Source organism: Oryctolagus cuniculus, chromosome 18 (genome assembly GCF_051225735.1).
Source record: "Oryctolagus cuniculus isolate XC-2025 breed Fujian yellow rabbit chromosome 18, ASM5122573v1, whole genome shotgun sequence".
NCBI classification, from domain to species: domain Eukaryota; kingdom Metazoa; phylum Chordata; class Mammalia; order Lagomorpha; family Leporidae; genus Oryctolagus; species Oryctolagus cuniculus.
The window spans coordinates 23306525-23324397 of record NC_142884.1 but is presented as its reverse complement, the minus strand read 5'-3'; the positions used below and the strand labels follow the sequence as shown (position 1 = coordinate 23324397).

Below are 17873 nucleotides of genomic sequence, written 5' to 3'. Positions count from 1 at the left end.
ATTAATTAAGTCTATATTCCTTCAACTGATTGGATATGGCCCACCCCAAATCATAAAGGCTAATGTGCTTTACTCAAAGACCACTGATTTCAACGTTAATCTTATCCAAAAAATGCCTGTGCAGAAGCAGCCAGAATATTTTCTGGCCAATTACAAAATCAACATGAAGGGAGTAGGCAGCAAGCCCTCTCCCTGTAGTTTCCAGGTTAACGGAGTTCAGAGGGAGATGAGCAGTCTACACGTGCACAGCCGCTGTACCTGGGAGAGCCTGCAGAACACAGTGGATGGACACGCGTGGAGAGCTGGGAATCAATTCCAAGGCCGGAAGCCTGCTGCTACCATCAAGCAGAATCCTATTCCGTCCTCAAATGTTATTGAGCTGACAACAGGAGACAGTGTGATGCGGGCTTAATAAAAGCTGGGTTGGTAGGCAAAGTGAATCTTACATGTGCCTGAATTCAGCTTTACTGCTACATAAACAAAAAGAACTACGCCGTAAAAGCTCCAGGCAGTTCAGAGAAATGTTACTGGAAAAGTAATCAAGAAGAGTAAAAATCCTGTAGTGCATGGTAGGACAGAAAGATACATGTCTTTTAAATTTAGGTAATAGTTGTTTAATTAGCCTGATTGTATTTATTTTCTTTTTCAAGGAAATTATTTTTAATATTTTTCATTTATTCATTTGAGAGGTAGAGTTACAAAGGGGGGGGGGGAGACAGAGAGAGGGCTTCCATCTGCTGGTTCACTCCCCAGATGGCTGCAATGGCTGGAGCTGAACTGATCCAAAGCCAGGAGCCAGGAGCTTCTTCCAGGTCTCCCACACGGGTGCAGGAGCCCAAGGACTTGGTCCATCTTCTACTGTTTTCCCAGACCATAGCAGGAAGCGGTATAGGAAGTGGAGCAGCCAGGATTCAAACAGGTGTCCATATGAGATGCCAACGCCAGCCCCTCAAGAAAAATCTTAAGACTACACAACACTATAGCCTATAATTTTATTTTATTTTTATTTTTTGAAGATTTATTTATTTACTTGAAAATCAGAATTACACAGAGAGCGAAGGAGAGGCGGAGAGAGAGAGGGAGGGGGAGAGAGAGAGAGAGAGAGAGAGAGAGAGAGAGAGAGAGAGAGAGAAAGGTCTTCCATCGGCTGGTTCACTCCCCAGTTGGCCACAATGGCCGGAGCCGCGTGGATCTGAAGCCAGGAGCCAGGAGCTTCTTCCAGGTCTACTGAAGCCAGGAGCCAGGAGCTTCTTCCAGGTCTACCACGTGGGTGCAGGGGCCCAAGCACTTGGGCCATCTTCCTCTGCTTTCCCTGGCAGTGAGCTGGATCGAGAGTGGAGCAGCCGGGACTAGAACCGGCGCCCATATGGGATGCCGGCACTTCAGGCTAGGGCGTTAACCCGCTACGCCAAAGCGTCGGCCCCTAGCCTATAATTTTAATATCTAATAAAAATTAAATCGCTTTATCAGAGGGCGGCTACATTTCCCTCACATGTTTAGTCTATAGCAATACCAGGTTACATTCGCCTACTAATATTTTATTGAATAACATAAGTTATTTTGAATAGCTACCATATTTTCACGTTAACGTCAGGACACATTTTAGTACCTATTACAGGATTTTTTGTCATCTTCCAGCTCCGGGTTCCGCGGCCAGCGCGCTCCTGCGCCTGCGCACTCCCAGTCCCTGGGGCGCCTGGTGGGCAGTCCTTGCGCGGCCTTTTTATGCCTCTGGACTACATTTCCCAAAGGCCACTGAGGCCAGGCCAATTTAGTTTGGACTACATTTCCCAGAGGCCACCGGGGACAACCAGGACCCCGGATCCCACTGCCAGTTTTTCGTTACCGTAGCCCGGCAGCGAGCTTAGGCTAAGGCAGTGCGTGTTCTCTGGGGAAGGGCTTTGCAGACTCCGACCAACCCCACAGGGTAACCAGGGGTTGAGTGAAGACGACAACAATAATGGGAGGAACTGGGGGACCTCTGCGGACGTGGGCCGGCGCGGGACCCGGACCCCAACAGGCGGCGAGCGCGAGGGCAGGGAGGCTCCGTGGGCTCTGGCGGGGTCTCAGGCGCGGGGGTCGTTGCGTGCGCTCGTGCGCGTGCCCGCGAGGACTGGGTGCCCCTGCGTCCGTTAGCTGTGGGAGTGCCGCCGTGACCTAGGCCTCGGCTCGGCTTCCAGCCGCCGCGCGGGTCCGCACCGGGCAGTGGGCCCGCGCCGGGGCGGTTAACAAGCCCTCGAGTGATGTTCTCCCGCAGGAGACGCAGAACTACGATTGCACGAGTTCTCTGTCGCGTGTGTGTGTTTATCCAGTCACTCCTGTATTTGAGAGAGCGAGGGAGACAGACAGGTCCCCCTTCCGCGGGCGCGCTCCCCAGATGCCCTCAACGGCCAGGTGTGGGCCAGGCCGGAGCCTGGAGCCCGCGCTGCCTCCCAGGGGTGCGCCAGCAGGGAGCCGGTCTGGGTGGCCTCGGGCTGCGGGATGCGGTGTCCCGGCACCGTGCTGACCGCTGCTGACCTTTCTGAGCCAGAGGGGTCTTCAAGGGACCTCCCGCGCGGAGACTGCGCCTCCTGCCAGGCTGGGAGCTTGGGGAAGCAGCGCCCGGCTCCCTTTCTCTCCCGTTGGTTCTGGATGTGAGGCTGTGCTGGGAATGGCCGTGCGCACGATCAGAGCTCAAGACCGTGCAGCTGGCTAGGTCAGGGACGCTCACGTGATGGACTGGTGGGCGGGGAATAGGGTTAGTCCTGAGAAGGGGTACCCGTGTGAGCCCGAGATGTGCACAGTTACGGGCAGTGGTAGTCAAGAAGTGTTTAAGTTCTTTAGGAATCCCATCTAAATATGAGATTTTCTAAGATATTTTGCAAGGTTCTTGTGGGCAATATTTTGGTTATTTAGTGAAGGAGAACAGGGGTTTGGCAAGTTTGTGAGCATCTTTTCCGTAGGCAAGATTCCGTCCACTTTGCATTCATTCTCTTAGTCTATAACCACCACTTAGCCAGAGTTATGTCTTCCAGAGAAGACTCTTGTTAGTGAATGAGCCTAATTATATTGATAAAGTACAATTAATGGATGTGCATATGAAATTTCTGAAGGCAGAGTTAATACAGACTTGTGAAAAAAATGAGTAACCTGAAGATAGAATAGTTATTATTTAGGGATGCATCTCCCTCTTTCTTGCTAGCTTGTGACTAGGGTTCTGTTTTGTGTCTAGAATAGATTCACGCTAACCGCTTATGTTAGGAAGCAAAAGACTCTTAATTCTTAGTTTAAAAAGGAGGCTGTGGACTTCATACCCTGCGCATGCGTGCTCCAGGAAGAGACGAGCGCGCCCTGAGCCTCCTGTTGTCTGAAAAAGACCCTCGAGGCTGGCGTGGCTCAGCAGGCCGGGCCACCACTTGCGATGCTGACGTCCTGTGTTGGAGTACCTGCTGCACCTGCAAAAGTAGCAGAAGATGGTCCAAGTGCTTGGGCCCCTGCCATCTGTATGGGAGACCTGGATGGATGGAATTCCTGGTTCCTGGCTTTGGTCTGGCTCAGACCTGGCTGTTGCCACCATTTGAAGAGTGAACCAATAGATGGAAGATCTCTTTCTCTTTCTGCCTCTCCCTCTCCCTCTCTCTCTCCTTCTGACATTCTGCCTTTCAAATAAATAAATCATTGAAAAATTGTATTATCTCTTTTAAGGATTATAGCAGTGTTATGTAAAAGCTGTTAGTGCAGGTAAAAGGATTTCCAAAGACCTGTCGTACAAATTACTTTCCCAGTGACAAGCTTTGATATTTCCAGCCATCATATCAGAGTGGGGCCTCTTTAGTTGCTGGAGGGTGGGAGAAATTTAAGTGTCAATTCAAGTGTCTTTTCTGTTTTTTTTTTTTTTTTTAAGAATGATTTTTTTTAATTATTTATTTGAAAGGCAGAGTTAGAGGCAGAGAGAGAGAGAGAGAGAAATAAAAGTCTTCCATCCACTGGTTCACTCCCCAAATGGCTGCAATGGCTGGAGCGGAGCTGATCGAACGCCAGGAGCTGGTTTGGGGTCTCTGTGGGTGCAGGGGCCCAAGCACTTGAGCCATCTTCCACTGCTTTCCCAGGCCATCGCAGAGAGCTGGATCGGAAGTGGAGCAGCTGGGACTCAAGCTGGCACCTATATGAGATGCTGGCACTGCAGGAGGCGACTTTACCTGCTACACCACAGTGTCAGCCCTGTAGAACGATATTCTTAAGGCTACTTTCTAAATTTTGTGCTTAAAATTATAATAAAGCATGCCAGAGAGATGTGTCCATAAAAAATAGAAGCAAAGTTCTTCTTTTGTAAAAATGAAATAAAGGGCATGTAATGTTCTTCATATAATAAATTCAATAATAACAGCTAGCTCATGTTATATAATTCTTCTATTAAGTGTTTTCTGTGGGTTTTCTTATTCTTCAGGAAAACCATATGTAGTGACTGGTGTTCTTAACCCTGTATTAGTGATGAGAAAATTGAGCCTGATCGAGTTCTTCTATTTTCTCCACTTGTCCTGTCTTGGCTGACCTCACCCTCTCCTGGCACCATGAAGAAAGTTCTGGCTTGGGTGATATGAACTGTTTTTCAACATCCAGAGTATTAGGGTGGAACGAGGAGAATCTGTCAAGGGGAGCCATGGAGCCCAGTGTCAGGCGTAGATCAGCCCCTCCAGAGGGGCCTGGCGGGAACACTGCAGGAAGAGGTCTGCCCTGCGTGCAGCTGTGAGCGGCTGGGTTCCGTGGGCTTCGACCCCCACCCCCCTTCCCAGATCTTGTCTGCAGGTGGTCGTAGCCTGTAAGGAGGCTGACAGGGAGGGACGAGGAGGTTTATTGGCTTCCTTCATCTGTGGACATCGAAGCCTCCTTTTCTTCCAGCTTGGGTTTCCCAGAGTCTGATAGAACTCCAACAGAGACGGATTGGTTCTCACCTTCCTAAAGGCATGGCTCACATAAGTCGGTGTTTCTCCTTGAAATGCTGGGATTTGTAGGTTACATAAGTATTTTTCATGAATTAGCCTGAAGTGTTCTGCCTAAGACGGCACCATCTAATCACCTACCTCTTGAATTCCTGCTGTTTGGAGGAATGATGCCAAGTACCTGTTTCCTCCTTATGAGACTGTTTTTTTTCTAACTGACGTTCATGCATTCATTGAGTAAATTACGGAGCAGGTACGATGTGGGATATCTTGCCGGGGGGCTACCATAGGGCAGTGAAGGAGTGAAATGTCCTAGAAAATTGTTTAAGCTCCCCGGGCAGTCTGTGGCTGGGGAGTTAGAGCCATGGGCTTCATCTGATGGCTTCATTGGACCACACGTCAGAAGATTTGGAATTCCCCAGGGACCTGATAAGATGACTGATCACCTTGTTAATAAGATGAGATCTCATGTCAAAGTGCCAGTTTGCGTTCCAGCTGTTCTGCTTCTGATCTAGCTCCCTGCTGATGCGCCTGGGAAAGCAGTGGATCATAGTCCAAGTTTTTGGGCCCTGCCCCCTACATGGGAGACCCTGGATGGAGTTCCAAGTTCCAGGCTTTGGCCATTGTAGCCATCTGGGGAGTGAATCAGGGAATGAATGCTTTCTCTCTTTCCTCTCTCTATTACTGTGCCTTTCAAATAAATAAATAATCTTAAAAAAAAAAAAAAAAGCAGGGGCACCAGTTTGAGTCCCCACTAATCCATGTCCGATCCAGCTCTCTGCTATGGCCTGGGAAAGCAGTAGAAGATGGCCCAAGTCCTTGGGCATCTGCACCCATGTGAAAGACCTGGCTCCTGGCTTCGGATTGGCGCAGCTCCGGCTGTTTCAGCCAACTGGGGAGTGAACCAGCGGATGGAAGACCTCTCTCTCTCTGCCTCTCCTTCTCTCTGTGTGTAACTCTGACTTTCATATAAATAAATAAATCTTTTTTTAAAAAAAAGCAGGAAGAAGTGTTGAGAAAGTGATACCAAATAACAATGTGAAAGTATTTTCTTAGATTGACAGAATTAGACCAAGCTGAGACATTTGGTTCAGTGTATATTTACAAAGATGAAGTAATTTGCCAACTCTTACTCCCATTCTTAAGATGACTTTTAGGCCAGTTATGGAACTCCATCAGATTCCCAGCTCGGTGGCAGAGACCCAACGACTTGGGCCATCACCTGCTGCCTCCCACAGTGTACATTAGCAAGAAGCTAGAATTGGAAGTGGAGCTGGTACTAGAACTCAGGTGTTCTGATACAGGGTGTAGACATTGCAAAGTGGTATCATACCACTTCGCCAAATGTCCATCCCAATTTTTTTACCCACTTTGTTGAGCTATGACTGACATACAAAAAGCTGTACATATTTAATTAATATAATTTGAAGAGTTTAGGAACCCATGAATCTGATATTTTCCCTCCTTTTTGGCACAAGATATCTGAACTTTACCTATACCTTCTCTGTCTCACTCTAGACATTGTTTCAAGGATTCCCTCATTCATATTAGTGGATTGACAATGATTGCCCTTTAACATCCTGATTTAACTTATTTTGTCCAATGATTTTGTTTGTTGCTTGTTATCAGCCAATTCCTTCTGTATATCAATGGGTTATAGTTTTGTGCTGATTGACATGGGTTGGGCCCACTCTTGAAGAATGTATTAATGTGTACTGCTTGTAACAAACTATGCTTGTAATAAACTATCATAGACTTAGTAGCTTAAAACCACCCTCAATTGTAGTTCTATAGAGTAGAAGTCCAGTGCAGCATAGCCAAGTCAAGATATCAACTACAGCTGGCATTGTGGCGTACATGTTGAGCTGCTGCTTGTTATACAAGCATCCCATATTGGAGCTTCAAGTCCCAGCTGCTCACTTCTGATTCAGTTCCATTAATGTGCATAGGAAGGCAGCAGAGAGTGGCCCAATTGCTTGGGACCCTGCTACCCATGTGGGAAACCCAGCTGGAGTCACTGGCTCCTGTCTTTGGCCTGGCCCAGACCTGGCTGTAGCAGCCATTTAGGGAGTGAACCAGTGGATAGAAGATCTGTGTTCCTCCCCTTCTGCCTGTCACTCTGCCTTTCAAATAAGTTAATTAAGTAAATATGTGGAGAAAAAACTGATATCAACCATAGCTGCTGTTCTTTGGGGCTCAGGGTCCTCTTCCGAGCTCACCGGTTACTGGAAGAATTTATCTCTGTCTGGCAGGAGCCATCCTTCTCACGCTGTGACTATCCTGACTTCCCTTCTGCTAAATCTCTCTGACTTCTTGCACCCCCAGCAAGGAAAAAGCTCTGCTTTGAGGGCCCATCTGGAGTGATCTAGTCCCTATCATAAATCAACTGATAAGTATTTCTTTGCCATGTGATACAACATATTCACTGGCTTAGCAAGTGGGCAAAGGGCATGAGAGCTAAAATAATGTCTAGTACAGGGAGTTTGGGAGAAATAAATGAAGAATATATTGCTATTTATATACTGAAAGCCAGTGGGAAAGCAAAGAAATGAAGTAATAGGAACAGAAAATAAAGAAATGAATGTTCTTAGACAAAGCCAGCAGCTTACAACATTCTTGGTGCAATGACATTTTACCTTAAACATGTATAGGACGAGAAAGATCTGGTCTGCAAAGAACCCATGCCAAAGGCTTTCTGGGAAATGATACCACCTATACACGGAACCAAAAGATGAGAAAGCTTGTGATACATTCTAGGTGCTGAAAGGGGAAGTGATGTGAATAGGAACCAAGAGAAATGTGGCCTGGCATGAGGCCTGATAGGTAAGCAAGGACCACATTATTTATGAAAAGTTAGATGGATTTTAATTTAAGTACAGAGAGAAATGTGGAGGAGGGGATGGAGGGATGAAATATAGGTTACACAAGTGAAAATTTCATCTGTGTCACAAGCATTTGTTACAGATGTTAAAAATTTGATGCACAGGTAGACCTGTAGACTAATGGAACAGAATAGAAACCCCAGACATGAATCCACATATCTATATCTACAACAAACTCATCTTTGGCAAACTAGCTAAAATCATTTCCTGTATAAATGATAGTCTCTTCAATAAGTGGTGTTGGGAAAACTGGATTTCCACACGCAGAAGTTTGAAACAAGATCCCTACCTTAAACCACATACAAAATTCAACTCAATGGATCCAGGATCTAAACTTAAGACCTGAAACCATTAAATTACTAGAGGAAGACATAGGTGAACTGCTCTAAGACATTGGCCTAGGCAAAGACTTCTTGGATAAGACTCCAGAAACACAGGCCATGAAAACAAAAATTGACAAATGGGATTACATCAGGCTAAAAAGCTTCTGCACAGCAAAGAAAACAAATAACAAAGTGAAGAGGCAACTGACAGAATGGGAGAAAATATTTGCAAACTGCATTCAATAAAGGATTAAAAACATACAGATGACATAAGGAGCTCAAGAAGCCCAACAACAACAAAACAACCTGCTAAGAAATGGGCAAAGGATATGAGCAGGCATTTTTCAAAGGATAAAATGCAGATAGCAACAGACAAGTGAAAAAAATGCTCAGGATCACTAGCCATCTAGGAAATGCAAATCAAAACCACAATGAAGTTTCACCTCACCCCAGTTAGAATGTCTTACATAGAGAAATTAACAAACAATAAGTGATGGTGAGGATGTAGAGAAAAAGGTACCCTAATACGTTGATGGGAATGCCAGTTAAACAGTATGGAGATTCCTCAGAAAATAAAAATAAATCTTCCATATGACCCAGCTATTTCACTCTTTGGAATATATCCAAAAGAAATGAAATCAGCATATGAAAGAATTGCCTGCACTCTTGTGTTAATAGCAGTTCAACTCACAATAGCTAACATTTGGAATCAACCTAGATGTCCATCAGCTGATGGGCAGACATATCCACCCATACACACACACACACATATACCTATATACCAAATGTATATATCCATGATGAAATATTACTTAGTATTAAAAAAATGAAATATATCTACAACAGAATGAATACAACTGGAAATCAGTGTGCTAAGTGAAATAAGCCAAACCCAAAAGATAAATATCACAGATTTTTTTCTTATTTGTGATAGTTAATATAATAGTATAAAAATTATGTGGATGTCATATAATTTGGCAATAAGTTATAAATATTGTTTCACTTAATCATACCATGTGAATGACAATATACTCTTCTTTCCCACATTAAAAGAAAGATAGGACTCTTAGGGGTACTAGTAATGTTTTGTTCTTGGGTGTTGGCTAGGAGTGTGATCAGAGAACAAAGAACTCATCTGTAAACTTACATGCATTTCTTGGTATGTTTATTATATTTCAGTAAAATGCTTTTTTAAAAAAAATAGATGCACAGGAACATTCATTTGCTGTGTATTCTGGTTCAGGGGGTCTGGGGGGTGCTTGAATGTCAATGTTTTAATTAGCTCTTCAAATAAAGTGACACCTGTTTCACTAATAACCAGCCTTAGTTTATATAAACTCTCATTAATCTCTTCATTCCTCCTTTTTTGACTATCACAACTATATTTTAGTATTATGGTATTTTGCCTTTTTTCTTCCATAGGAATCTATTTGTTCTACATAGGAAAACAAAAAAAAAAATTTAATTTGCTTTCAGATTTGCAATTGAAATGTGAGATAACCAATTATGACGAAATGTCCACTTATAAAAAATGTACATCTTTTGCTGTACATCAGAGTATTCTTAACAGAGAGAGACCATTTGGATACAGGGATGTGGGAAGACTTTTTGTCAAGGCTCAGCATTTGTTCAACATGGCAGAACACATACCCAGGAAAAACAGGAAGAATGTGGGAGGGACTTTAGTAGTGAACATCAATGTGTTATACATCAGAAGTTGTATCTGGGTGAGAAACCATGTAAATGGAAGGCATGTGGGAAGGGCTTTAGTGCTTCTTCATATCTTGTTCAACATCAGAGAACTCACACTGTTAAGAAATTATGAATGTAAAGAATGTGGAAAGGCCTCTAGTCAAGGCTCAGCCTGTGTTAAACATGGGAGAAGGCATGCTGGTGAGTAACCACATGAACATAAGGGGTGTTGGAAGGCCTTTCTCAGCAGCCATCAACGTATTGTACATCAAGAGTACTCATACTGGTAAGAAGCCACCTGTGTGTAGAAAATGTGGAAAAGCTTTGTAGTAGCTCATACTTTGTTCAACACCAAAGGATCCATATTGGTGAGAAACCCTATGAAGGTAAAGAATGTGGGAAAGCTCTTATAGCCTATGGGAGACTTATTCAGCATCAGAATACTCACATTAGTGAAAACAGTTTGGGTGTAAGGAATGCTTAAAGGCCTTTAGTACCTTTTCATATGGTGTTCAACATGAGAGAATTCACTCTGGTGAGAAGCCCTATGAGTGTGAGGGATGTGGAAAGGCCTTTTCTGTGTCTGGACAACTTACTTACCAAAGTATCCATACTGGTGAGAAGCCATGTGAAGAGAATGTGGAAAAGCTTTTTGTAGTAGCTCATACCCTGTTCAACACCAAAGGATCCGTAATGGTGAGAAACCCTGTGAATGTGAGGAATGTGGGAAAGCCATTAGCGGTTCTCCATACCTTGTTCAACACAAAAGACTTCGTACTGGCGAGAAACCCTATGAGGGTACGGAATGTGGCAAGGCCTTCAGCACTGGTGCATAGCTTGTTCAGCATCTGAGAATTCACACTAGAGAGAAACCATATGCAGGTGAGGAATGTGGAAAGACTTTCAGTCGTGGGAATGTGGAGTCTTTCATGTGCGGCTCATTGTTCAGCATCTGAGAACTCATGCTGGCAAGAAAAACTCAAAATGCAAAGATTGTTGGTAGATTTCCAGAAGATATTTTCATTTTTCTGATACAGATGCCCCTTGACTTGCAGTGGGATTCTGTCAGTATAAACCCATCTTGTGTTGAAAATGTCAGACATTGAAAATGCACTTAATACAACACACATAACCTGCTGAATATCATAACTTAGCCTAGTCTGTCTGAAGCATATTCAGAATATTTATAGTAGGCTACACCCGGGAAAAGTCATCTAACACAAAGTCCATTTTATAATAAAATACTGAATATCTCATGTAATTTACTGAAAAGATTAAAGTTTACAGTGCGGTTTCTACTGAATGCATATCAGTTCACACAATCATAAAGCCAAAGAATCAACACTCAAACTATTGTAAGTCAGGGCCTGTCTGAATTAGAGAATTTATAATGTAATTCAGAAAAAAAGGCTTCATTTGTCATTCTTGTGTTTAAAGTATTAGAATAATCATACCAGTGAACTTTTTGGGAAAGATAATAAACATTATTTAATGTTCTCAAGGTTGAAAGCATGAAATTTTATACTTAGATATCAACAGGGGACCAGTATAGTTAACAAACAGGAGAGCCAGTGTGCTTACCACTATGGGGTATTGTTTTCTTTCTTTCTTTCTTTCTTTCTTTCTTTCTTTCTTTCTTTTTTTTTTTTTTTTTGACAGGCAGAGTGGACAGTGAGAGAGAGAGAGACAGAGAGAAAGGTCTTCCTTTGCCGTTGGTTCACCCTCCAATGGCCGCCATGGCTGGCGCGCTGCGGCCGGCACACTGCGCTGATCCGATGGCAGGAGCCAGGTGCTTCTCCTGGTCTCCCATGTGGGTGTAGGGCCCAAGCACTTGGGCCATCCTCCACTGCACTCCCTGGCCACAGCAGAGAGCTGGCCTGGAAGAGGGGCAACCAGGACAGAATCTGGTGCCCTGACCGGGACTAGAACCTGGTGTGCCAGCGCCGCAAGGCCGAGAATTAGCCTAGTGAGCCGCAGCTCCGGCCGGGGTATTGTTTTCAAAATGATGATTAATAGAACTTGCATTCTTTGCTCAGTAATCTTAGTTTCATTATTTTTTTCTACCTGTTAGCGAAACTTTGATCGTAAAACCCTACAGACGTAGTTAGTCTAGCAATGCCTCCATTCGTCCAGTTTAGAATTGTAGGTGAATCTTTCTGATAAAATTTTGTAGAAGGAAAGGAACAGGAGAGGATATTCATGTGGAAATTACCTCTTAAACTGAATCAAGTTTTTGGAAGATACTCACTTTTAATGTGTGCGAAATGTCAACAGCCTGTGATCTACACTGTCCGAAGTTAAAAAGAAATTGGAAGTGAGTAATACAGTAGCAAAGCCAACTACTCCTTTAAACATTCCTTTCTTGACTTTTTTGCTATGAACATTTCAACAGAGGAAAGTGGAAAAGAGAGCAAAATTGCCACCGTCTTTGATAACATTTTACCTGATTCATTTTTATCTCTGTTGCTTTATGAAGAGAGGTGTCGCCCTCTGCTCTTGAAAGGACACCAGTCTCCTTGTGGGGATTCTACCCTCACGACTTCATCTAAACCTAATCATCCCCCAAGTGTCTCTCCTTCAAATGGCATCACGTTGAGGATTGGGGCTTCAGCGTATGCATCTGGAGGAGACATACTCAGTCTGTAACGTTCTTCCTTCAATAGCATTCTTCCCAAAATTAGCCAAGACTTTCTGGAGAAATGACTACTTCCAGGAATGGACAGAGGTAATTACAGGTGATTGTGGAACAGCTTGGGACAGAGAGCAATGATTCTTTAAAAAATTAGGATCTTTTCAAAGACACAAAATAGCCAGAGATTCCCATGGGCGTGGGTCGTGATAGTCTGAGTATGAAATGCAGGGTCTTAGTCCACCCGTACAGGACGGACTGGGTCCAAGGAAAAGTAAGTGCGCCGCTCACCCGTTCCCCAGCCTCCTGATCCCAGAGACAATCAGACAATCAGACAATCAGACAATCAGACAATCAGACGCAGCGGGGAGTCAAGTCTAGCAAGAACTCGTTTATTTCGCGCATAACAGAGCCTTTTATGGCACAAAACTGCAGAGTCATTGGGGCAGGGCTAAGGACCAACCAATCACTTAAACGGTCATTTTACAGGGCGATTTCTGTAGGACTAGCCATATGTCTATACACTTGTTACTAGTTTTGTTACCTCCCCTGATGTTGCATAGCCAATTAGCTTCAGTGGTAAACAACTTTGGATTTCACCCACCTTACTTCCTCTGGGCACCATCTTTGAATTGCTTCGTGTAACTAATTTCCCCACATGAAAATTGTGATTTTTAGTACAGGGCTCAGAAAACTACAATATAGATTAAAAAAAAAAAAAAAAAAGACAGGAGCAGACCAGTCAAGAGAAAATCATAGCAATAGTTTGTTTGGGATATTCAAGGAATTTTACTTGTTGTCTTTCCAAAGGACCAAAGATAACATGTGCTTGCAAGAGTGATGAGAAAGCCCAAACTTTAGCAAAACACACACACACACACAAAGGCGAATACCTAAAAAACACCTGGTGAAGTCTTACCTTCACCACAACCACGCCTCTGCTCATCCCAAGAATGAATAGTCATTAAAAATCAGTTTAATACAGTTTAATACACGGTCTCTTCACTGACCTCAACAGGATAAAGCTAGAAAAAAAAAAGAGCAGGCCGGCACTGCGGCTCACTAGGCTAATCCTCTGCCTGCACCCCAGGTTCTAGTCCCGGTTGGGGCGCTGGATTCTGTCCCGGTTGCTCCTGTTCCAGTCCAGCTCTCTGCTGTGGCCCGGGAAGGCAGTGGAGGATGGCCCAGGTCCTTGGGCCCTGTACCTGCATGGGAGACCAGGAGGAAGCACCTGGCTCCTGGTTTCGGATCGGCGCAGCACTGGCCGTAGCGGCCATTTGGGGAGTGAACCAACAGAAGGAAGACCTTTCTCTCTCTCTCTGTCTAACTCTGCCTGTCAAAAAAAAAAAAAAAGAGAGAGAGAGAAAGAGAAAAGAGCAAAGGGAAAACTGGAAAACTCATAACTTTGTAAAAATTAAATAACATAATCAGTATATCGAAGAAAAACATCACAAAAGAAGCCATAAAATAGAGGTAAAATGAAAATACAACCTACCAAAATATATGGGATGTGGTCAAAGCAGTCCTAAAAGGTAGTTTTACAGCTATCAAGCTTGTATTAAGCAAGAAGAAAGACCTCAGATCAGAAATCTCACTCTGGGGCTGTTTGACATGGCAGTTAGGATCATGCTTGGGGCACCCACATCCCGTTTTTGTGCACCTGGGTCGGGTTCCAGCCCCTCTCCTCATTCAACAGTCTGCTAATGCATAGCCCAGGAGGCAGCTGGTGATGGCTCACGTACTTGGGGACCTGCCCTCCACGTGGGAGGCCTGGATTCAGCTCCCAGCTCCCAGCTCTGACCTGACTCAGCTCTGCTTGTTGCGGGTATTTGGGGAATAAATCAGCAGATGGGCACTCTTGCTCTCTTTCTCTATTTTTCAAATAATTTTTTAAAAAGTTGTATCTAACTTTACAACTTAAAGAACTAGTAAAAGAAAAACAAACTGAAACCCAAAACTAGGGCAGGCATTTAGCTTGGCAGCTAAGATACCATTTGGGCTGCCTGCATCCCATACTGGAGTACCTGATCTGCGTCTCAGTTCCACTTCTGATCCGGCTTCCTGCTAATGCACACCCTGGGAGGCAGCCAGGGATAGTTCAAGTAGTTGAGTCCCTGATATTCACGAGAGAGACATGGATTGAGCTCCCAAATGCTGGTGTTAGCCTGCCCCAGGCCTGGCTGTTGCAGTCATTTGGGGAGTGAACAAGTAGATTGAAGATCTCTATCTCTTTTTCAAATAAAATTTTAAAAAAGCCAAAGCTAGTAGGAGGAAGGGAGGAATAAAGACATTAGAGATACCTAGAGAACAGAAAAACAACATAGAGTCAGCAAAACCAAAGTCAGTGGTTCAAAAAGATGAACAATTATAACCAAACTTTAGCTATTTTTACCAAAGAGAGAAAACCAAATTACTGAAACAATTAGAAACAAGAGCAGGGACTATTACTGATTTTACAGAAATAAAAACCATTACAAGAGGGGCCAGCATTGTGTTGTAGCGGGTAAAGTCACTGCACCTGGGAAAAGCAGCAGAAGTCGGAGCAACGGCTGAAGGCCTTCCCACATTCACTGCCCCCAAAAGGGCTGTTCGGGGAGAGTTTCCCACAATCATTGCCCTGGGAAGGCCCTTCTCCAGCGTGAACTCTCCGGTGTTTAATCAGGCTGGGGTTGCCGGCGAAGGCTTTCCCAGATGCACTGCCTGCACTCATGCTTCCACCAGCATGAACCCTTTTGTGATGAGTGAGGGTGGGGGGATGGCGAAAGGATTTCCTACATCTGCAGCACCCGCGTGGCTTGTCACCAGAGTGAAGCTCTGACCGAAGGACTTCTTCGCACAATCCCTGCACTTGGAAGGGCTTTCGCCAGTGCGAGCCCCTTGAAGTGCAAGGAGACTCACACTCACAGCATCCGTCGGGTTTTACTCTGTTATGTTACTTATGTTATGAACGCTCTGGTGTTGAATGAGATGAGTGGCATGGCTAAAACTATTCCACATCTCTGCGCGCGCGTAAGATCTTTCGTCTGATTCTCTGATGCCCAGCAGGTGTGAATCTGCGCCCAGAATCACGGCGCTCGTTATGCCCTGTGCAGTGTGCAAATCTCCCCGGCTTCAGTGCTCTTGTCCACACCAGGCGTGAAAGTCTCCCATGGCCCCCAAGGCCTTCCCACCCTCCCCACCCTCCCTAGGTGTGCAAAGCTTCTCTGATGTGTTCTCTCTGTAGGTTCCCACCGGCCAGGCCTCGTCTCCTCCCTTCCAAGGGCTTGCTCACCTGCTGCTGCACCTGCTGCTGTGGCAGTTTTACACTGAACTCAGATCTGCTCCCAGATGCTTCAACACACACACGGTTTGTGCCCGGGATATGAGGCCTGATGTGCAGCCAAGTGTGAAATGTCTTTCACACACACGTCACAGGGGTAGGTTTCCTGGGTGGACACAGCTGCCTTGGGATTCCTGTCCTGTGACACTCCTTCTACAGAGACACTTGGCTGAGAAGGTAACTCCTCACCCTCTGATCCACAGTGACGACCTGAAAGCAGAGAAATGCTGGCCAAGTTCACGTAAACTCTGATAACAGCAAACGGCCCCATCGCATGTGCCCACCTGACCCAGGGATGAGTTCACGGGATTGTTGGAAACACACGAAACCTTGGGTAATGGTAAGGAGTGGTCCACGCGGCAGTGCTGGCCTGGTCGGATCACAAACTGGGAAAGCCCAAGAACACAAGGATGGGGTTCAGTGCTGGGTGGTGAGACAGGATCTCCAGCTCATGTCCCTACCGAGACCTTTAAGCGGGGCCTTTACCTACAGCAGGAGTGTCCAGACCCATGAAAATCTTGTTGCAGCCGAGCTCTATACCAGAACTTCTAGGCAACGTGTGCGTCTGATGACACCTGCAGCATAGGCCGCCGTGGGCAAGTGCCACAGCAGAAGCTGTGGAGTTGGCCTGAGGCCACGAGGGTGGAGCACGGGCAGAGATGACCATGGGCAAGGCGTCACAGTGAGAGGGGCACACTTGGCGTTCTCTGGGTGGTCCTGAGCCGGAAGCTGGCCGTTACAAATCACAATACTCCCACCTTTGTCGGGACAGAAAATGCAGCGACTATCTCAGGCGACGACTACAACTTTCACACGGTCACACACCCTTGCACCATTGGGCTCTTTTGTTTTATTTTATTTCATCTTCTTCAAAAATCAGTGCAATTTATTTTTAATTTCTAATTGACAACATCACGTGAAGGGATCATGTACAACATGGTTTCGCAATACGTGCGGGTTGTGGAATGGCTAAAGCGATCTAGTTCATATACGTCTTATCTCACATAGTTACGGTCTTTGTGGTCAGAACACCTACAATCTACTTTCTTGACATGCTCCAAGAACACAGTGTGCTGTTGTTATCTATGGAAAACAGAGTTCTTTAAGTCCTTCACCTGCCTAACTGAAATTCTGGAGCCTTTGATCAGCACTTCCTCTCTCCGCCCGCTTCCCACCACGGCCCCTGCACCTGCCCGGCCACCGTTCTGCACCCTGCCCCTGCCCGGCCAGCGTTTGCAGATTCCACCTGTTGTGGACGACAGCCCTTTATCAAATGTCTTTTGCAAATATTTCTTTACGCTCTGAGGCTTGACTTCTTATCCTGTTGACGGTGTCTTTGGCAAAGTGGAAGTTTTTCATTTTAATGGAGTCCAATTTAGTAATTGTTTCTTTCTTGGATCATGCCTTTGTGTTAACTGGTAAAAAGTCCTAGCCAAACCCAAGGCCATCTAGATTTTTTTCTGTGCTATCTTCTGGGAGTTTTATAGATTTGCATTTTACATTTAGGTTTATAATGCACTGAGATAGTATTTTTTAAAAGATTTACTTATTTATTTGAGAGGCAGAGTTACAGACAGAGAGAGGGAGAAAGAGAAAGAGTGCGCACGAGCGATCTTCCATCCACTGGTTCACTCCCCAAATGGCTGAAATAGCTGAAGATGGGCTGACCTGAAGCCAGGAGCCAGGCGCTTCTTCTGGCTCTCCCATGTGGGTGCAGGGGCCCAAGCACTCGGGCCATCCTGTGCTGCTTTCCCAAGTCATTAACAGGGAGCTGGATGGGAAGAGGAGCAGCCAGGACACAAACCCGTGCCTATACGGTATGCTGGTGCTGCAGGCGGGTGGAGGCTTAACCTACTAAGCCACAGCGCCAGGCCCTCAGCTAATTTTTGTGAAGAGTGTAAGGTCTGTGTCCAGAGTATTTTGGTATTTTTTGTCCAGTAACTCCATCATTTCTTGAAAAGATGCTGCTTTTTCCATCAACCTGCCTTTGCTCATTTGTCAAAAATTAGTTGACTGCGGACGCATCCATGAAGGATCAGAGTGTTCTTGTCACTGGGTACAGGGCCGTCTAAGGATGGCAGATTCTCACCATGCACAGTTTCACTCTCC

The 17873-nt window shown here is 45.2% G+C and overlaps 1 protein-coding gene across 6 annotated transcripts in view; it reads left to right on the top strand.

Annotated features, from left to right (window-relative positions):
* LOC149120855 (protein Aster-A-like) overlaps positions 1–17873 on the top strand; it is a 426501-nt gene that overhangs the window by 22559 nt on the left and 386069 nt on the right. For 3 of the 6 annotated variants that reach the window (XM_089319544.1, XM_089319549.1, XM_089319548.1), the window contains one exon: positions 199–9441. The exons of 1 other annotated variant lie outside the window; for it this stretch is intronic. In XM_089319544.1, coding sequence (XP_089175670.1) covers positions 199–412 — 214 coding nt within the window. In that variant the 3' untranslated portion in view covers positions 413–9441. Of the gene's footprint in view, positions 1–198; positions 9442–17873 lie in introns of those variants that run through there. 2 more of the 6 variants (XR_016224928.1, XR_016224921.1) reach the window with 2 other exon arrangements.